The sequence below is a fragment of the Dicentrarchus labrax genome, unplaced genomic scaffold, assembly GCF_905237075.1.
Source record: "Dicentrarchus labrax unplaced genomic scaffold, dlabrax2021, whole genome shotgun sequence".
NCBI classification, from domain to species: domain Eukaryota; kingdom Metazoa; phylum Chordata; class Actinopteri; family Moronidae; genus Dicentrarchus; species Dicentrarchus labrax.
The window spans coordinates 22710640-22732636 of record NW_026136708.1 but is presented as its reverse complement, the minus strand read 5'-3'; the positions used below and the strand labels follow the sequence as shown (position 1 = coordinate 22732636).

The following is a 21997-nucleotide window of genomic DNA, read 5'->3' as shown; positions in this document are numbered from 1 at the left end:
GTGTGTTGGTTCAGTGTATACATCACTTTGTAGATCAAAGCGATGACAAACTTGTGTGTGTGTCACCGTACTTCTAGCTCTACAGGACTCAGAAACAAGAGCGAAGAGATTCTCAACGCTACGACTTCTAACATGACGTCACTAACACGACGCAAAATCAATCACTACGACACAATTGAACAAACAATTACACTGAAAAACTGTAGAATTACTAATTTTCATGCTTGAAGGTAAATACTGTAATTTAGATTGAGACATTCATGTCGTTTTTTTTTAATTCTAGACTGCGTTTTTAAACCCAGTTTTACAAAATCCCAGGAGGCAAAAGACTTTCACGATAAGCATTACAATGTCTTCATAATTAAATAATGAAGAATTAGATTTAAAATGTATATATTTAATCAAATAAAAACTCAACAGTGGTTTTAGCATATATTTGTGCTTTAATTGATTAAGGTGTATTTATTGTTCAGTGGCCACAATCAAAAAAGACTATTGGAACATTACCAAGTGTCACACTTTACCAGCAGATCAGACATAGATGCACTTTTTCTTCATAACTTTTATCAAATACTTGTTATAGTTGTGCTTTAATGACATTTTTACAAATCACCACAACATATTGACAGATGATGAGCTAGTGTATTTACAAAACCCACAAACTACATCAGAGTTATCAAAGTGTACAATAAAACAAACACCTCTGCAGCGGGCGTCATAACAGTTATTATCATCATAACTGCAGTTTCAGGAAGATACAAAAAGAAAAGTTATTACAGGAATAAAAGATGCTACAGAAGAAATAAAAACATAACTATGAAAAATAAAAGCGGTATATTAAAAGAAACATAGGAATTAAAAGCATTTTGTGACTGTATCTTCTTATTAAAACATTTATTTAGAAGTACGTATCCTTGCATAGTTGGGAATTTGTTCCAGAGTCAAATGGCCCCTTACCACAAAAGCCAAAAATTACATTTTGACCTAGAAACAACCAATCTGGGTTCCACGAGAGAGAAACAGATCAATAATACATTTTGGAGCTAAGCCTAAAAAGTTAAAAGTATTTTTTTTAAAATCAATGCCATGGCTAGGACAGAAGAAACATGATCATTTATCTGTGTGAGTGAAGAATCATTCTGAACCGGTGGAGAGAGCCTTGACTGATACTGGTGTCAAATATAGGTGAGGGAAAAAAAGACAAAAAGCATCCACTTCTCTTTGTGAATCAGCAGATCACCTCTGATACAACTTTTATATCCTCAACCTGTCCATCACACCCAATGCCCTTACATCCACCACCTGACTCCTTACATACCTCAGGGTTCCTCATGGCTCTTATAAAAATTACAAAAATTACATTGGTTTCTTTATTGTCAATAAATCTCATGAAAAATAAATTCTTTGAGCTAAAATACTAACTAAATAATACTCACATGCTGATGTTCAGCAAGTATAATGTTTACCATTTTAGTTTAGCATGCTTACATTTGGTAATTAGCACTAAGCACAAAGTATAACTGAGGCACAAATGTCATTAGTTTTACAGACATTTCATCAAAAGTATTGGAGAAAGTCTTTACCTTATGATGGTGCTAGATGAAAAGTGAAGGTGATCACCAAAGTTTTTACAATACATCAAGAGGGGAAGATGAATATCTGAAACAAACTTTATTTCTAATAAACCCGCCGATCCCTTAAGGGTTACCATGCCAGTGTCACATTTTGTCTCGCCTAGGTCTTAAAAGTGTATGAAAGTAAAGTCTGTACGTCTGTATGTATTTACAGCAGCCTCCTCGGTGAAAGTCTTGTGGATTTTTTTTAAAGTTATCTCCATAACGTAACTTACAATCTTTTTCTAAACATCACCAACTGTTTTTTCTTGTCTGAACCTAACCAAACGGCGACCTCAAGCTTTATTTGAGAGTGTAACCAGATGTTGAGTATTTATTTGTGCTAACTTGACCGCAGAATGTGTTTAAAACGTCACACTGACACAATGGACTGAAGTGTGTATTAAACACTTTGACGTGATACTGGAGCAATCGAGCCAATATTTAGAGACATTTGATTAAAATCCAAAAAGTCCGACGATCACCAGAGTCGTTACAGGATTCATCATCTTGGAGAACTGTGAACATCTGAACCAAAGATGGCAATCCATCCAATAGTTGCTGAGATATTTCCGTCAGAACCAGAGTAGTGGACGGACCGGCGTTGCCCTCCCTAGAGCTACTGTTACTCAAACAGGAATAAATAGTGCATTTGTTAGGGACTATTTTCAGCCATGGATTAATAATACGCATTTGGTGCTCAAGTGAGATTTTGCAGCAGCGTTGCTCATTGGTGCGTTTTTAATAGTTTCTGGACAACAATGGAGCTCCATGACACACAGGAATAAGATATACCAGGCTTTAGATACACAAACAATACACAGGCGATTGGTTGACAATAAGAGAAATGCAGAATATCACAAGCCTCATTGTTTAACCAAGAACTGCCAGTAGCCCAAACCTTAACCACAGAGGTGGCTGATCATAAAATGTTCATTATGGAAGGATTACTTCCTTGTCTCACATACACAACAACACACAATCCATCAAGCAGTCTTCGAGAACCCCCCCCAAAGAAGGCAAGTCATTTGCAGTAACACCTACAGTAATAGGCTTATCTGCCCACTCTTCTAGTTGTACATCCTGCTCACTTGTATTGTCATTCTCCTGCGTTTATGCATTAAAAAACAAGAAGTTCAAGGACAGTTTCAGCTGCAAACTCTCTCTCTCTCTGCTCTCAAAGAAACCATTTATATCTTATTGACTTTAATCCCCGCCCTGTTTTTTTTTCTTTTTCATTCACTTAACGTCTGAAAAGAATTAAGAAACTGACTAAATGCAAAAAAAGCCTTTACAAAGTATTGTGACAGGAAGCTATATCAGGGCTGTAAATCCTGAAGAAGACGACACACATGAACAAAATCTTTTTACTTTCCCTCCCACAACACAGAATGCAGTGCTAAATCCACTGTATACATTTCCTGTGAGCTATACATAGAGAGATATATCTACACACAATACACTGGCTTTTTTTTACTGAACAAAAGGCAACAATGTGGGAGGCAAAAATCTGGCTAAGTCAGTCCTCCTGCATCTGGGCTGCTGCAGGAGGAAACAGATGGATAATGTATATAAAGGTAAGATTTTGATCATTTATGGGGAGTTTTTTTCCTCCCCATGTTGTCTTTGTTGTCCCATGTTCGTCGTGGCTGAATTCACTCTTGAACACTGTGTGGATTTCTTCCGGAGGATTATGGTAAACCTCTATTTCCGTCTCTGTTTTACATTTCCCTCAGGACTGCAGTAAAGGACCTCGGGTAAAGAAACAAAAGACCAAATATCATGAGATCGGTGTCATCATCCCACGTCTAAACAATCAGCAGTGACTCTCCAGCTGCTCGGGCCTAATGTACCCACGCCGCACAAATACAGCACGGAGGAGGACGCTTGTTGTTGTTGCCTTTTGTCTGAGTCAGCATGAATACACTGATGCTGTCCTCTTTCCTGAGTGGATGAGGGGAATCCTTCACTCTCTCTGCGGCTCTCTTTTTACGTAAGTGGTCTTGTTAGAGATGATTTTTCACACATCCCTTCTGTACGATACACAGTGAGCTGCCGCCGCCGCCGCCGCTGACTTCAGACTGTGCACATTTTCCAAATATTACAGTTAATCAGCAGAGCAACAAGAACATCCATGAACAGGCTCTGACACATTTGCACTACTTCAGTTTGAGAGGCGTCAGTACAGAGCTTTCTACAGTGAGTATAGAAACTTCTGCAGGATGTTAATTGAAATACTTATGTAGCATTTCATGAAGTTCATGCTTATAAGACACTAGCAGAGAATCTATAATGTACCATGTATTTATACTGTTTATATACAGCATGGGAAATCTTATGGCATTATTCATGGGAGCTGTTTTCTTCACTGTTAAACAACAACTATTGTAGAAGTTGATAAGGTTTAAGTCACGTTACATTTATTCATGTTTGCTGAATTATCTGGCTCTTTAGCTGCTAACCAGCTGGTTTTTTTTAGAGCTTTTTCACTAAAAACGACGCTATGAAAGCTGTTAGAGTGAACTAAAACAGTAAAGTTGTGGCCTGGACGGCTAAACAATCAGCTGAAACTGGTTATAAAGCTTGGTAAAGCCAAGGGGAGGCGCGGGTTCTCTTTCACATTGTGTTGACATTCTCACATCAAAATATCGATTATAGCAGCTTTAATTATTCTGTCCATCGGTGTTTGTTTAGTTATATCCACTGATTAGATTTCTCCTCAAGTTGGAGGTTTGCGGGAAACAAAGTTAGGCTGCTTATATTGCTTATAATATTTTTTTAAAAGCCTTGTTTGAACTCCTTGGATCAATATGGTATTGTGGTACAGTCTCAGGCTGCCTTATAGAGGTGGAAATTACAAGTCACCTTTCTAATTTGAATCATTCTGTCCAAGATTCAAGGCCACTGCAGAGATAAGGAAATCAATTATTTCTATATTATATTTAGATTAAGGCTAATTAAGGACTGTAGTTACAGTGAAATACTATAATTTACTTTTAATTTAGGTATATATATTTATTTATTTTTATATGTCTATGACATAAGTTTCCAAGTTTGTGAATTTTTCTTCTGCAAAATGAGGAAAAGTTTTATTTCAATTAGTTGTAACCTCCTCCTGTCTCTGTTCAAAGATGGTCTGTACGATGTGAATGCAAACTCTGATGAAGACCATGAGATGAACTTGAAATCTCCAGAAAAAGTTAGTAAGTGAACCTTTTTTTTGTGTCAAACTGTAGATTTCTCACCAGAAACAGTCCATCTATAATTCAGGATTAAATTAACAAATAAAATCTTCCCTCATTAGTTGTAGTCTAATGTGTGAGACGGGGTTACAGGTACACTCCTGCGAGCGCCTTACTTCCTGTCCAGCTGATGACTGAGCACTGGAAGCTGAATAACTAATGTGAGGAGTCTGACACTTTCTAAACCAAAATCAAACACACCACAAAGCCTTGGCCAAGCAAAACCTTAATCAATACGTCAATAAAGGTCGACAGGGAGCTTCAGAACAGAAACAAACACCTTGTATTTTTACTCAAATTTAACCTTTAAAAAGTCCAAATCTAAAACTTAAGTCACTGAAAACAAGAGCTACCTGTTTTGGTCTTAATATCTGGAAAAGAAGTCAAGTTCTGACTCTTCTCCAGCGTCTTCAGGGTCTTCGTCTCCATCATCCCCCACACCTAAAGACACACACACAGAGAGTACATAAACTTGCTTTTAACTTAAAGGTTATATATATGTTATTTAGAACATTTATACAGCAGCAAGCAACTATTTGTTTGTTACGATGTTTTGATGATACGTGAGGTAAAATTGCCGTTTTTGTCCATTGACTCACGGGTGTTTTTGGTGAAACTAAACGTCTATCTCGGTAGGGAGTTTTTTCCTTAATGTTGTCAGACAATTAGAATAATAATTTGAGTCTGTCAGTGGCAGAAACTAGGATAACCTTACTATTCTCTCACCTATCTCAGTGAATTAAAGGTTTATTTCGACCAAACCAGAGTTTGATTGTTGAATAGACAAAAAAAAAGGCAGTTTTGTTGAGTTTAATTTTGTTTCTGTCCCATTTAAAGTGTGTTTTATGATAATCTGTGAGGTACAATGACTGATTTTGTCAACGGAGTCTGGTGGGTCATTTGCGTGAAATTTGTTATTTTATTTATTTATATATTGTGTGGTTTTAAACATGTTTTTACTTTTAACAGAGTCATCTATTACATCTGACTTTTTACCTCACCTTTATTTAAATTGTTTCATTTTCTATCAAACCTAATTGTTTTTTCAATGCATATACCACACAGAAGAAATCATAAAATCAAAAGAAGACGTATGACAGAATTAAAGTGGGGGGAAAAGACTAAATATAAACAGTATGAATGAGTACATGTACGTGTTAACACCAAAAAGAGGAAAATAGGGCTGCAAATAATAATCAACCCCATAATCAACCAGTCTATACACCTTCTTAACTAATCAATTAATAAAGTAGTCAAAAAATGTCTGTCATTATCTTATTGATTAGGATATTTCAGTTTAACATGCACACGTCCCCCCACCCTTATATTATCTGTTAATCTCTAACCAACATGATAACACTTTACTTTTGAACTGTACCACTGCGCATACCGGAGCAGAAGTCGATGTTCATCAGCATGACGGCGAGGTCGTCGGTGTCGATGACAAAGTGGCTCATGCTCTCATAACCGAGCTCTGGAAGCTCCGCGTTAGAGGCCCTGGCTGTCTCTGCCATTCTGTCAGCACACACACACACACACACACACACAGGTTTTCAAAATAAGACTCAGGCATTTAAGTTAAAAACTCCTCACAGTGTAACAGTTTGACTCTGTTGTGATAGTCATTAGAAATTTAACTTCTCCATAAACTTTGATGTCAAAGGTCCAGTGTGCAACATTTAGGAGGAATTATAATATTCATAGGATTGTTTTCATTAGTGAATAATCGCCTGAAAATAAGAATCGTTGTGTTTTTCGGTACCTTAGAATGAGACGTTTTTATCTACAGAGGGTGCGAGTCCTCTTCTACTGAGTCCGTCATGTTGACCCGCCATGTTTCTACAGCAGCTCAGAATGGACAAACTAAACACTGACTATAAATAGGGTCATTTGCAGCCACCGTAGTTTCTCTACATGATTAAAACAGGAGGATGAGGCGAGGGTGCTGCAATCAGACACCACTTGGAATGTAACGATATATATCGCAAGACAAGTAAATCGTGATACAAATATGTGACGATTCAAGTTATATGAAAGAAATGAAAAATGAATTGCGATACTCTTTCTGAACTTTTGACTTTGTACGACGATTTTCCTAATTTGATAAAGAAAATCTAAGAGATGAAATGTATAAAGGAATATTTTTTATTGTCATAATTTGTCTTCAATCGTATTTTGTTTTTTTTTTAAAAAAGGTAAGAAAATAATATTGTGGATCGTAGTCGAGTGTGCCATTAAATCTACACAATGGACCTTTAAATAAGCAAATAAAAACTAACCTTTAACAAATTCAGATATACAGTAAAAGAAAACTGTGGCTGTAACGTCACAGATCAATTTAATTTATATGTCTAGGTGAAACACATTTTTTCCTGTATAATGTTGGAAAAATCCGACACTCACACGGTCCGACATTATGACTTTGTCACTTTGTTTAAAGCCTTTTACACAATATAACACATACTCATACTTTCACTCATTTTTAGGCTTCTAATCTGCAACCTGTGTAGTATTGATACATTCAACAATCAATATTTAATCAGGCAAACTTCCATTTCAAAGGTTATTGATGTTGATTCTAAATACACGGCCAATATTGGCTCCATCCATCAGCAAACCAAACACACACACACACACACACACACACACACTCAGTGAACTCCGTCTCATCCCCATGTGGCCGGTCGGTGACGACAGCATTCAGAGCAGATTTGTTTGGTTTTTCGATCTCTTGGCAACAGGCTGATCATCTGCTACATAATGTATACGAAATGACTAAATGTCTGACACAGAGCTGAGGACTGTTAGCACAAAGTGTCTCACTGTATGCTACACTCATGCTAATGGTATCCTCAACATAAACAGAAGTCTAATGATTAGTGCTCCATATGGATTTTGGGGACTTTCTTTTCCTCTTGTTTATGAGTTTATTCTTAAGATCTGGACACATTTGAGTATTTTTTTTTTTTTTGCCAGGATTTAAGATTTCTGTTAAAATAAAATAGCTGATTAATACATTAAACTTGTTTGGAATACAAAACAGATTTAGTTTACCTTTTTAAATAGACAATGGCATTTAGACCTAAATATAAATATCCCCCTTAGCGTACAGTTTTCAGTCCTTTATAAAAAAAAAAAGTTTAATTAAAACATTTGCCCTAATTTGCTTTGTTATATATATATATGTGATGCAGTAACAGTTAAATCTGTCAAAACCCTTATGGTTGGAAAACTTCCATGAATATTTAAATAACTGTTAGTTTATTTGCAGCATAATATTATTATAATGACTTTCAGCCAATTAATTGATGGACAAATGAGGACTGATGGGAAACACAATGTACTACATGACCTCTGCGGTGGCAGAAGAAGTATTCATATGATTTACTTAATGGGGAGCTCCATAGATTTTACTCACTTTTTAATCAGTTTACTAGACTTCAGGAGTCCAACTAAGCCTGTAAAATCAGTTTTATGATGTTTCCCCTGAAGAAGTAATGAGAAAATATCATCATTTAAACCCGTAAAAATTTAACTTTTTAACTGGTTAAAAACAGAAAGTCTGTATTATAAACTCAACGTCTGAAAGACATAAAAGACTAACAAAGGATGCTATTATATTGCATTATGGGAAATGTAGGGTCTGCTTTGGTTCTTACAACTTTAAAATAAAAAATCTGTATTTTGTAATTTTACTTTATTAAAATTCAGTATTAAATCAGTGGATTACTTTTGTAATGTGTTGTACTCTTAATAACATATGGCTCCTAATATTAACATAAGATAACTGGTGCCTTAATATTTAAGCTTTATTTTAATGGTTGGTTGATTTGGAGCTAATTTTAACTACTTTATATGCTCTTATTAGGTAGTTTTACCCTATAAAAACCAGGGTTCATACAAAGTCTGTTTGTCCGTTATGTTTTTAATGTCAGCTATATGCTTGAATTTGAATATACTGACTGAAAAGTGATTGATTTTCAACATATTCTGGTTGTTTCATCACAATCAGTCATATAAACTAACGATTGTTTAATACTTGAAATGAAACGATAGGTTTTTTTAATGTGCAAAGAAATGTGTTTTAACTACAGATGTTAAAACGCACAATATTTCTCTCTGACATGTGGTGAAATAGAAGTATAAGGTAGTAAGTAAATAGACTCAGTAATTATTAAACTCAGTCACTACATGCAGTTGATGAGTTTCACTACAAACACTCGACTTACTTTTCCAGTATGACGTTGGCGCTCTGTGAGAGTGAAGAAGATAGACAGAAAGGAGGAGAGGGACAAAGTTAATCACATTGTGCTTCAGTTGTCTGTGCCAACGACATCTGTCAGAAGTGTTTGTCAGACAACGTCAGCGCGTCAAATAAAAACATGATTTTAAGAAAAATACGGCCGGCTGCCAGATTGGCCTCATGGTGTTTACTACCTGCCTCCACTGACTCTATCTCCTTTAACACCTGCTTTGGCAGAGAATGTGGCTGAACATAAAACAGCGACACCTGAGGCTCATACTTTCTCTCTCACACACACACACTGGCACACACACACACACACACACACACACACACACACACACACACACACACACTCTCCTCACAGGAGACAAGAGTGACGCAGAGAGCAGTGAGGATGCTGAATTTAAGTAACAACTTGTTGTCTCTTCAGGGACGACTGGGACCGAGGTTGGATCGTCTAACTGTCTGCCCTCAACTTTATAACTTTTGTCACGTTTCACTCAAACCCCTTAAATGACGTCAAAAGGTTTGTTTGTAACAAATGTATCCGAGGACATTCGTATTACCATTTCTGAGTAACTCGTGTCCTGAAAATACAAATTATGCAACTGATGATTATTTTCTATTAATCCATGTCAGGAAACCTTCAGAGCCCATTGCTACACCTTTAAAATGCTTATTTTGATCACAAGCAGTCCAAAATCCAAAATATATTAATTTCATGTGATATAAAATAGAGAAAAACAGCAAATCCTAACATGAGATGCTTGGACATTGTGGATGATTGCTTGATAAATGACTTAAATGACAAATCAATTATCATAACCGTTGTCAGTTAATTTTCTGTTGATTGATTATTTGACTGATAACATGAGCACGAAAACCAATATGTGACTAACCTGACTGAAACCTTTATTGACAATACCATGAGCCTAGAAATAAATTAAGTTTGACTCAAAGGCACAATTAAAATGTCGTGCCTTATAATTCCCAACTTTATGAATTTCCTGTTGTTAGGCAGGACAAATAATGTAGGCAGATACAGTTTGAAAGTTCAGAGATGCTTTTTACATCATTTTGAGCAAATTCTGACTCTTCAAAGTTCAAGTTCAAAAGTTAATCAATTCCAGGAACAGCATTTAGTCCACAGGACAATACAATTCTCTACGTAACTCCCGGTCTTTAAGTTTAACTCTTTAATTTAAAATGAGTCTCCAGTTGTAAAGATTTAGAGGTCAGTGGATATAATGTACGTGTGCATGTGTTTCCTCCATTAAAACATGTATGTGCATGTGATCAATTGGTTGATCGATAGAGTGTACTGGAGAGACTGACCTGCTCTTCATTATCCCTGCAGCTGTATGAATTAATCATGTGTTTGTGGTGTCTGTGACGATAGTGTCTGTGTCTTAAGGTATGCAGGACCAGAGACCCAGCAGTCCTCAGGGGGGACGCTGCGCCTGACATGGATGCTCCCGTTCCCTTCCTCGCCCTGCAGCTGTGCACATAAGCCCCTTGATCATAAGCAGATATGGCCTGGGGACTACTGAACACGGACCATTCTGGGAAAAATATCGATGGGTGGTGGCAGGAAACTTTAAATGGAGTGGAGGAGGAGTGAAGTGTGAGGTGAGTTTGTTTAAATAAAGAAAAAAACACTACTGCTGAGGTTTATTTCGTGTCAACTGTATGTTCAGCATGAATGAAATGTTAAGCATATAAGAGGATTAGATGTTATTGATCATACAGTTAATTAACATTAGAAAGTCTAAAATTTAAAAAGCTTTCAAAATTGAGAGTTTGGACCCTTTAAAAGAGGAAAAAAACAAATTTCTGCTTCACAAAATAATGTGTATTTTCTCTGACTGTCCTCCAATAAATTGTTTCTTTATCTAATTTTGGGAATTAAAGAATAATTTTAACCTCTTCAGGAGTTTGGGAAATGATCATAAAATACAAATTTTGTAGCCTTGATGTATGCTTCTGCTATCCCTTAACATTTTTCTCATTATCATACTGGGCTTTGTGTTATGTTAACAAATTATGGTTTTCATTATTTTGAAAAAAAATCACTTTCTCCTCCAGATCATCACTTTAATCATTTTTAAAATGTTTAAATGTAACTTTATTAATTCAGCTATTAAATTTGCTGTGAGTTTTATAATTTAAGACAAAAGTTTGTCCCAGAGTTTCTGTAAATGTACTTAATGCTGTTTCATAACACCTTTCTGCCCCAAAAATATATGTGGGGAAAACACAGAATTTAAATTTTTTGGTGAATTTTTCACATTTAAAGATTCAGAGTCTAAAAACTGTTGGAATAAACCTTTTAAAATACTAACAAATATTAACCAGCTGATGTGACGTGTTACCCACCTGTATAAACAAAGGCATGTGTGGCTCTTCCATGGACTGGATGGCCGACTCCACCAGCGTTACTGCGGCCTCCAGGTCGTCACCGTGCCGACGCATGAGAGAGCGAATGTGTTTGAGTTTGTCGTCCTGTTGTTTGGTGATGAGCCCCACCAGCTCCTGCTTCCGCTCCTCCAAGATGGCCACCAGACCGCCAAAATGGGTGGCCAGCAGTTCCCTCTGCCGCTGCCCGTTATCCTGAGGCGACAAAGAAGATTACTCAGTATTTATAGGACGAAAAGTAGTGAAACACTACAATACAAAGAACACCTGCTGCCTGATTTAGACATCATATCCCAACTTGTGCAGTGTGTGTGTGTGTGTGTGTGTGTGTGTGTGTGTGTGTGTGTGTGTGTGTCTAACCTCTATAGTGTGGCAGATTGCTTCCATCTGACAGATGACTTCCTGGATGTGGTCGTTACTGGCGACCAGGATCGCGATGCCGTCACTCAGCTCTGTCTGCAAACATTCACAAAATCACTCACTTCAATTCAATCCAACCAGCATTCCTCTGAGAATAACTGAAACGTAAGGAAATCAGTGGGTTAATATTGTTTTCACCGTATCAATAAATGGCCCAGCGAGGCGTCATGTCCTCACATTTGTGTCTAAGCTGATTGTTCCTCTTGGTCAAAAGAGATTTTCCACCAATTTGAGTTTAAAAACAGGTTTTTTTCCTCACTTCCACCAAGTTAATTCAGGTGTAACCCTGATTTTTTGGACTCTTTTGGATGCCAACATGTAAAGATAGAACAACCACCATCCACTCTCTCTGGATTCACATCAGCCTTTCGACTCTACTGTTAGATTCACAACTGTCCAACAGAAAACAGCAGATAAAAACTTAAATTACCCTGAGGCAGGTGATCCCTATAGGGGTTGCCACTGCGGGTCTTCTGTCTACATCTTGTTGGCAAATTGGGCCCTGTCTAACCCACCAATGACATCTCATGATCCACATATTTGATTTGACATAAGCTTTTCATGTCAGATGCCCTTTATGACGCAATCCTCCGGGGCTTGTGCATCCCCAGTGGATGGGGAGAAACACGGTTCAGTGTCTTGCCACACTTCGACGTGAGGAGGTGGGGATCAAACTGTAAACCCTGTGATCAGTAGACGACCCGCTCTATAACCTGAACCACAACCCTCCCATCAACATTACATTATACATTGATTATTGTTAGACAATCTTTATCAATAACTCTTGACTCATATTTACAGTGCGGGACACGTATCAGCTCACCTATAGATGGCGCTACAGCAACATGATGAATTTAAAATAGCCATAAGTTAGTGATGATGTGTCTGAATAACTCCTAATGTTACTGTAAAAGTTTTGTTTTTATCCACAAATCAAGACCGTTTTCAACTTCTTAAGTTTTTCTTTGCCGCCGTCGCCGAGTGCTTTCTCATGGTGGGAACTGTTGGGTCTCTGTAAATAACTTTAAAATGAGTACGGTCTCTATTTTCTAACTTTTTGTTATGAATTGGCATTAAATAAATAAAACTGAATTAAACTGAAAACCAATCAGCATTCTTGTCTGTGTGTGTTTTTCTATGCAGAACCAGATTTCTAAACATTTTCTGTAATTAAAAAGACACATTTAGAGAGAACTGTGCAGTGTTGGCGGAGGAATGCACTCTGAGTACTTTCTAGTTAGTAAGCCTGTCACCACCTAAAGCACAACAACATGAGTCACCAGCATGCATCTGTTTAGACTATCATATGACATCATGTACATTTTGATAGTTTGTTCCAGCTTCTGCACAGTCCTGGTGCGATTTTAAAGTGTCATTAGTGCATCAAACGTTCTCACCTCCATCGGCCCCGAATGAAATCAGCGACTTTTTTTGTTTTTCGGATTAACCTTTGCATAAGGATGGAGGATCAACAACTTTCCTCAACCTCATCTAAATTTCAGATGAGTGAATCAGAGACGGAGTGAGAGATGGAGAGGCCGGCACTGAAATGTCAACAAAGCCAACTGCTCAATAACATGCCGGACGCTGCTGCTGCCATCTGCATGACAACACTGCTGCACTTTGTCTTTGTGTGACTTTGCGTGTCCACACGTGTGAACAAATGAGTTAATACAAAAGTTATATATTTGATGTGTGTGTTTGATTCTGCAATAAAACAGAAACGTCTTTGGATGACTCGATAACCAGGTGCAGTGGTGGAGAGTACATTTACTCAAGTATTATACTATAATAATACTAATTACATTGCAGATTTTAAATGATATTGTATTATAAAATACAATGCATGAGTAACTCTACTGCATCCAGCCTCAATATAAAGAAACATCTTACATGTTACTGCATCAATAATCTATAAGTGAAATATATAATAATGTGACAAAGACAAAGCCCAGTTTAGTTTCATAGTGAGTACTGAGTATTTGTAAATTGTGATATTTCTATTTTTTCTACTTGTTCCACCAATGAGGATGTGTGTGCAGGTGTGTCCTGATCCCAGTGGTTTACCTACAGTAGTTATTTTCACTGAGTGGTAGGTCAGTGTGCATATTGGTTTGTGCTGGTGTTTTGCTGAAGATTGGAAAGAGACACTGGGAATCCAAACAGAAAAGGAAAGAGAGAAGGATTTAAAAATAGAAACAGAAAGAAGGGAGACAAAGGCCATCGTCTCTTATAAAAAGTTGCCCACCCACACACACTTTTAGAGTTTAGACTATTGTATACACTCTTGATGGTCCTTTGACCTTTAAACAAGCTTCAGTTGGGAGCTCTGCTTCTCCAACAACCTGCCAGCTCACTTCCAGCACACTGCACCAACTACTGTTCGTCTCTGGAGGAATCTTTTGGTTACTACTTTGTTACTTTGCCTGAAAGTGGAGTGAAGTTAAGTGTAGTAGAAATAATAATTATAATAATGATTTTATTTATGAAGCACTTTTAAAGCTTAAGCAATCCATGTAAGGTCTCCTGTATAACATACAAAAAAATAGGAATATGATGATAATCAAGCAGCACTGAGCCCATACATTAACAGATGGAAGTGCAAAGTAAATAAAATAGGATCGTTTATAAATCAGTGAAATGTAGATAAAAACCTCATATAAAGCAGATTAGATTTAAGTAAAGGAAAAGAACCACATATGTAAACAAATAAGATGCAAATATTAGAGTTGATCTCATATAAGGTGGATAGAAAGCCAATAAAAGAACAAACTCTTGAATTCAAAATAGATAAAAGTACAAAATATATGGAAGTGCATATAAAAATACTAAAATGAAGTGAGGCAGAGAGCAGTAATGTGAAGTAATGTGAAGTGATGTGGAGTGATGTGGAGTGATGTGGAGTGGGGTGATGTAAAAAGTGAAGTGGCATTAAAAAGTGAAGTGGAAACAGGGAAACAACCGGTTAGACCTTGTTTTAATTAATGCAGAATTGATTCTTTACCTTCTGCCTCATATAGACGCTGCTGAGCGGCGCGACATCGCAGTCTTTGTGTTTCCCGAACACTTTGCACATGGAGCAGGTCGGCATCTGGCAAGAGAGGCAGTAGATGTTGATCTTCTCCTCTTCGTGTTCTTCACACATGAGCTGCTGCTGATGCTGCTCCGGCTTCATGTCCACAAGCCTGGGAGGTCAAATTAAGTAGTACACAGTGAACTGATATATTTTAAACTGATTGGTGCACAGAATGTGACATATCAATCCTATAAAAAGAGCTGAAGAACTGTTTTGACTTTGGAAGAAAACAGTGTGTTGATGTAGGATCCACTCATTCATAAAAAGAAGCTGATTGACAACATTATGTTTTCAGGGCCTCCAACCTCTGTAACCACATCATCATTAGACAAACACCTATGAAATCAATGTTCATATTGCATTTTTAATCTTATCATATTGACATAACGTGAGAACATTTTCAAGGCTACGTTTCCATCTTATTTTGTTTATTTTTAATCACCAGAGAGTTCAATTTCAAATTAAAAGTGTCGTAACTACTAGGTGCAGACACATTTCTTAAAGCACCTAAACAAACTCAAGTGAGGAAGAACCCAGAAGTTCATCCGTTGTTTAATTTACCACCTAATCCAGAACTATTATTCTTCTTTGCTACTAGCAATCATTTTAATGCACTAATAATGTGCTTGAAATGCCTTAAAGGAAGACTTAAAGGGAAAACCTGGCAAAGTTTGAATCAGATTTCCATGTTCTAGTGGCACAGTAGTCCACAAGACTTGGCAACACTGTCGGTATTGTTAAACCAGCTTAGTTAACTTCTGTTATTGCTGACGTATTTTGACGTCAGTGGATGATGGAAGAACTACGCCAAGAGTTTGGCTGAGATAACAAGTTGTTTCTTTGCCACCTTGGAAGCGAGAGGGTGTCACTACTCACGATGGCTCAGTCGGCCCATTTGTGTATCTGATGTATCCAAAGTACATAATAAGGACAACATAACTGACATTTTTTGAGTAGTTTTCAACAATTTTCCTCTCCAAATGTATAATATTCACACAAACTGTCCCACCAAGTTTGCATTTCCATCCTAAAAAGCAACGCCTGTAACGGAAGCAAACATTCATGCAATAAACAGTCCCTTTGTTCTCTGACGTAGGTGTCTCTGACAGAAATGATGATTAAGTAATGAGAATTTTTTTCCCACACATGAAAAAATGATGAGACACTACAAGTTACAAAACATTTGTGAACCTCACTGTGAACAATCACATCTATTTTAGCCCACACAGATAATGAGGGGAGTCCTGTCCTTCTGTCTCTAATGAATGCCAACATCTCTCTTCTTTACCAGTGACTCATTGAGCTTCTATTTTTGAGTGAAAGTGGCAAATCTACACTGAGTACAACTTAAATATCACTGCAGAGTTCTAGTGTAAGTGTGTGCGCTTATAAAACAGAACTGAAGAGGCTTCTGTTGGAACAATGAACTTTTTAAACAACAAAATCTACTTTAAAGCATTAGTTAGTTAGTTGACTGATAAAAACCAAAATAACAAAATTCAGGCTAATAATGATTTGTAAGAGTGAATTGGTTTGGCTTAGATGCTTTGTTAAAGTTATTAATTATGAAGTAGTTTCACAAAGCAGGTAAAACTGCAACTCTACTGCAACTCCCTGCAGTCACAACTCAGCAAAACACCAAAAAGGTCACAGAAAGTCAGCTCCCACCAAGAGATGTTATGATTTAGAAGCTCTGAGTTGAGATGAGATGTTGAATTATGTCAAATTAAATTTGTGTCCATCTCTACTGATGACTGGACCCCAGTCACTGCAGCTCCGTCTCTTCCACCAGTTACTAAAACCCTGTCCATTTATTTATTTTATCCTGCACTCTAACAAAACTCTAAAGGACCAGTGTGTAGGATTTAGTAGCATCTAGCTGTTAAGTTCCAGATTGCAACTTACTGAGCACTGAACACTGAACGGGCGTATTTGCAGCCAGTGTTTGGTTTGTCCGCTCTGGACTCCGCGGAAGGTGACTCGCACTGTCTGTAGATAAAAACTGCTCATTCTAAAGTAACAAAAACAATTCCTATATTCGGGTAATTATATACATATATATTCCATTTCTGCCAGTAGATCTTCCTAAATGTTACACACCGGACTAGAAGAACTACTGTTTTCCAGTGTTCCTGATAAAAACTCACCATATTACTCACTTCACTGGCTTCTGATCAAATACAGAATTGAGTTCAAAGCATTGCTCACTGTTTACAAATCATTTTATGGTCTAGCGCCTCAGACACTGGTCACACGGTCTCATAACCGTACCCAGGATCAGAAGTTAATCTGGTGAAGGTGCATTCAGTCATTAAGGGCCCACTCTCTGCAACAAAGATCAGATGGAGCACGACTGTGGTGTCGTTTAAAAGCGAGCTTAAGACCTTTCTGTTCTCTTAGACTCTGTATGGCCAGCTAGTGCCTCCATCTCTCTGTCTGTCTACCTGTCTCCCACTCTCTGGGTATGTTTATGTTGGTTGGTGGGCAGGGGATGAATAACTCTATAATATATGTACATTTTATTTTATCTTGTTCATATTTGCTGTGTCTAAAGCACATTGAGCTTGCCATGCACTGTATAAATACACTTTTAAAATGATGTATAAACTAATTAATTCTATACGTTTTTTTGTTGTTTTTCTTGGACGTTCTTCTCCTTTCTAGTATGTTTTCCATGCACACACATTATGTTTATAACTTGCAGTCGACAACCACTGCATCAAAATGCAAATACAAGAAATGGTATTCATCACCTGAGGGTGAAAACAGAAAGTGTGCACGTGTTTCAAAGCTGGAAATACTTCACAGCGATGTTGAACAATAAATAAATATATAGTGAATAAAAATGAGGGAAAACTGAGGAGAAAATAACCCCCAGGGTGTTGCACTCAAGTATCAGTTTGTCAGTATGAATTATTGTGAATCACAGCGTTAATGTCTGTTTCTCCACTGCAGTCAGAAACCTGTGGACAGTAAAGGAATACAACACTGCTCTCTACTGGTGTTCGCTCATATTACAACAATGGTACTTCAGATTCTATATAAAGACTTCTTCTTGATAAACTTGTTGGTACATGTGACACAAATACTGACAACTTGGAAGAAGAAAAAATCCATAATTCTATGGTTGAACTTCAAAAGTATTTTAAAAATTAATTGAATTATTTATTTGATATATAAAGCTCTTATTAGAAAGGCAATACATCTCTTCCATGCTTGCCTATAAAATCTGCTTTTAGTTTTTATTTCTTAATACTTTTTACAAAGCACTTTAAGGATAAATGCTCTTGTTCCCCTTGATGAATTTAAATCCATGATTGAAAATTACTGAACCTCTATTTGCACTTGTTATATCTTGTATGAACTGCTTTTATAGATGTTTTAATGACTTGTTTTCTTTTATCTTGTATTTTCTATTAGTGTTTTAATTAATTAATTGTTTTCTTAAACTTTTTATTTGAATATCTTGTATATTTTCCGTCATTTTAAAATGTTACTTGACATCATTGTAAAGCCCTCAATGAGTAAAAGTATGTAGTTATATATACAAACATAAGCAGATATATAAATCTGCTTACAACTACATTTTAGTATGTTATAAAATGTTTATTAAAGTTTATATAGTGCTTATAAATTCTGAATATGGGGTCCCTCCTGTACACTCACTCACCTGGAGGACTCCTGCTGTCTGTAGAGGTCTATGATGTTCTCCACCAGCAGGTTCCTCTGCAGACCGTAGACTCCATGGCGGTCCAGCACCACCTCATGGCGGCACGACGGGCAGCGAAACCGGCTGCCACTGACAGCCATGCTGGAGGAGCCGCGGGACTGCCACAGAGGGTTCGCTGACTGGATAAAGAGAGGAGGGAGTGAAACAGTATAAATATCCACCATCTTCTTTACTATTCCCAAAGATATTCAGTGGAGATTTGTCAGAGCTGATGATCAGAACTGGAGCACTATTTAATGGTTGAACATTGTGATGTAACATCTCATTAGTTGAGACAATGTCCACTGGTTGGAGATACTTTAAGCAACTTTCACTTAAACAAGAAAGTTAGAAACATCTCATGAAAATAAAACATGTTTTCAAAGTCATTGATATAACTGTAAATGTATTAAGTACTCATCTAGGTACTTGTTATCAGCAAGTAACAAAACGTAAATACTTGTATTTGATCTTAAACAAGTGATATGAGTGCATCCCTTTCACAGAGTCATAAAGATAAAACACAGCACGCATACAAGCCACAGCCTGTTCACCCTGCTGCCGACTGCCAAGAGATACAGAAGTATCCGCGGTCGTACCACCAGACCTCAGAGCAACTTCCTCCCTCAACAGAAATACTTTTATTTCTATAACTTATTATTTATTCACCCCAATGTTTGTATATAACTTTTGTTTTTTAGTAGAATGAAGGCAACTGAATCTCATCATACAATGTTGTAAAATAAATCGAACTTCTAACTAATCTAATCTTTCTGTGATTTACCAGGAAACATGGCCGACCACGTTGGACCTGGATTAACGTGCGTGACGCCACTGTTTCACGTGACAGCCCCAACAACATCATTACCCTTCGGTTTCGTCATGTTCATAGCTGCTGATAGCTGATACTAATCCCAGCGTAAGGCGACATTTTGTGACATGTGGTTCCTTCTCTTTGGTGAGTGCGAATGTTGTTGATGCTGAAAACCAATAAATACGTATATTCAACATGCAGCTGTATTTGCTCACTGCGAACAAACGTTAAAGTCTAATCACCTTAGTGACAAACTGATGCTAAATATATAGTCTTTATCGTCCCGGGAGGGACATTTGTCTTCACAGCCCACACATGTTCATGTCTTACAAGAACAACATACAATTACAGAAAACAAATATGGTTAATTACAATTGTTATGTGTTTTTAGCCATATTTTAACAGAAATATCAGTTTGGAATACACTGAGGACATAGCTGGAGAGGATGGGTATGGATTATGTGACATTTTGATCCATTTATTCTGCTGTGAAAGTAGATTCCTGTTGGATTTGGCTTTGATTACCATATTTTGAACTATTAATTGAACTATTACCTCAGTTTGAAATAATGGTGCTTGAAATTGAAAATTGCTGGCATGAAAATAAACACACCCAATCTGACCTGGAAGATGTCGTTGGCACACTTGCGGCAGAGGTTGTGCTGGCAGGGCAGGATGACCACGGGTTTGGAGAACATCTCCAGACAGACCGGGCAGATCAGCTGCTTCTCCAGGTTCTCCATGGTGGCTCCTCTGCCAGCACCGGGCCCAGAACTGCCCGCCGACGGAGGCTTGAAGCCGAGCGCAAAGCTCATCACCTCCAGGGGCGGTGAGTTAAAGGTCAGAGAAGGCAGGAGGAGGGATAACAAGCAGAGAAACACAAAGTTCTAGCTCTTTCTTCTTGAATTCAATATCCATACAGGTCTGTGTAGATCACTCTTGACTTGTTCAACCCTCAAAAGATAGTTAGATATGTTTTTAAGTCGTATTTTCTCTCGGTCTTCTGTTCTAAAGTCTCTTTCCCCAGCTGTCCATCCCTTTACCCCTCTGCCAGCCTGTCTAACCCCCATGTAAAGACCCTCCCATGCCCCCTGTCCCAATCCCACAGCAGCCAGACTGTTGACTGTTGATATTTTTAGCTCTTCAGTTTGTTCTGGCTTTGGTTACTGTGTAAACCGCGTTCCACAGCCGGACCCCTGAAAAGTCCAGGCGTGGCAGAGGATCATGACAGTGGTCAGTGCCGGGGTTCAAATGATAATGTTTTCATGAAGCCTGATACTTAAGAGGGGATCCGGGTGGCATAAAGCGACCTTTGGCCGCCATGTTTGAGGTCATTAGCACTTCGGCATAAACAGCGGGCTCCATTTCTCAACTTAGACTTCTGTTTGTCCCCACAGTATCCAGCACACACAGATTTTAGTGGAGTGGAAACACTGATACAACTCACTGGTTTTGCATTGTTTAGCTAGCTAGCTTAGGTAGTCTTGTTAGCATCTCCTTTAGCCTTTGTGAAAAGTCAATGTAAGTCTAATATTTGCTTATCTCTGTTGATGTTGGTTAAGTTTCCTAAACATATACAGACATATTGTTCTCAAAGCGTTGCATTTAGCTAGCTGTAGTAGCCTAGCTCTCGTCAACAAACAATCGCTCTCGTTAGCATTCATGTAGCCAACATTTTGACTCATGTAACTTGAACCTATAGAGTTATATATACCGCAAAACTTCCAATAAAAGCAGGGTCCCTAATAGACACAGGTCTCTTTTAAAAGCCTGCGGTGGCTACACGTTTTGACAAATAAACGCAGGTCTCCAATAGAGGCCTGGTCTGGATTTTATAGAAATGATCTCGATGTATAAAACCTCTTAAAAGCCACCGGGTCGCCCACTTGAGCGAGTTTTAAGTTGTTTTAATCTCCTACACAAATATAAATGTTTAAACTTCTGTCAATATGTACATAATGAACATCGTGCAGATCAGTTAGATTCTTCACGATTCAATCTTTCACTATATTTTACGAAAACTATCAACAACAAAGTTTAACGTTAATTCATTCTGACTTACCGGGAACACGGTAAACAAGAGAGAAGGAAAAAAACCTCTGAAGCATCATAATCATCATGTTAGTTGTCAAATTTGCTGAACAAAACTCAAGAGAAGCTGCAGTTAGTTTAGTTTAGTTTTGTGCTAAAGGAATTATAAGGCCTGTCCCAAATAAAGGCCTGTCCCAAATAAAGGCAGGGGGAGTTCAGTGATTTAAGCAAATAAACGCCCGGGCTATTATTAGAAGTTTTACGGTAGTTATATAGAGTTAATATTGCAAAAAACATTTAAATATTTTGTGTTTCCTACCATTACAACCTTACTCTCAAGTATGTAGTTCTAAATCTTTCCTGACTGTCAACAGAGAGAGCGATATCAACAATACCGCCATTAGAGCCCCCTCATAAATATATTACAACTT

General features: G+C 37.6%; 1 protein-coding gene and 1 long non-coding RNA gene across 3 annotated transcripts; one reads left to right on the top strand and one right to left on the bottom strand.

Moving 5' to 3' along the window:
- Positions 1-420: 420 nt before the first annotated feature.
- Positions 421-20587, bottom strand: trim54 (tripartite motif containing 54). 2 transcript variants are annotated; one of them, XM_051409628.1, is made up of 9 exons: positions 20159-20587; positions 18683-18861; positions 14941-15121; positions 11877-11972; positions 11478-11711; positions 9085-9107; positions 6246-6370; positions 5209-5296; positions 421-3694 (listed from the first exon to the last, which is right to left on the bottom strand). In XM_051409628.1, the coding sequence occupies exons 1-8, from the start codon at positions 20348-20350 to the stop codon at positions 5220-5222; spliced, it is 1107 nt and encodes a 368-aa protein (XP_051265588.1). In that variant the 5' UTR covers positions 20351-20587; the 3' UTR covers positions 421-3694; positions 5209-5219. The 2 variants fall into 2 exon arrangements, with proteins under 2 accessions (XP_051265588.1, XP_051265587.1); XM_051409627.1 differs by having other exon boundaries at positions 421-3365.
- Positions 3731-11577, top strand: LOC127368635 (uncharacterized). Its single transcript, XR_007885859.1, has 4 exons — positions 3731-3812; positions 4745-4812; positions 10516-10730; positions 11492-11577. It is a non-coding gene; the product is annotated as an uncharacterized LOC127368635 (long non-coding RNA).
- Positions 20588-21997: the final 1410 nt, after the last annotated feature.

Bases quoted from the DNA above. Each gene is read 5' to 3' on its own strand.
- trim54 (XM_051409628.1), bottom strand. From the start codon at position 20,350: ATGAGCTTTGCGCTCGGCTTCAAGCCTCCGTCGGCGGGCAGTTCTGGG. The intron at 18,862-20,158 runs GTCAGATTGGGT...CTCTTTATCCAG, and splicing joins GTGCCAACGACATCTTCCAG to TCAGCGAACCCTCTGTGGCA. The intron at 11,973-14,940 runs GTAAAGAATCAA...GAATGTTTGCAG, and splicing joins GCGTCTATATGAGGCAGAAG to ACAGAGCTGAGTGACGGCAT.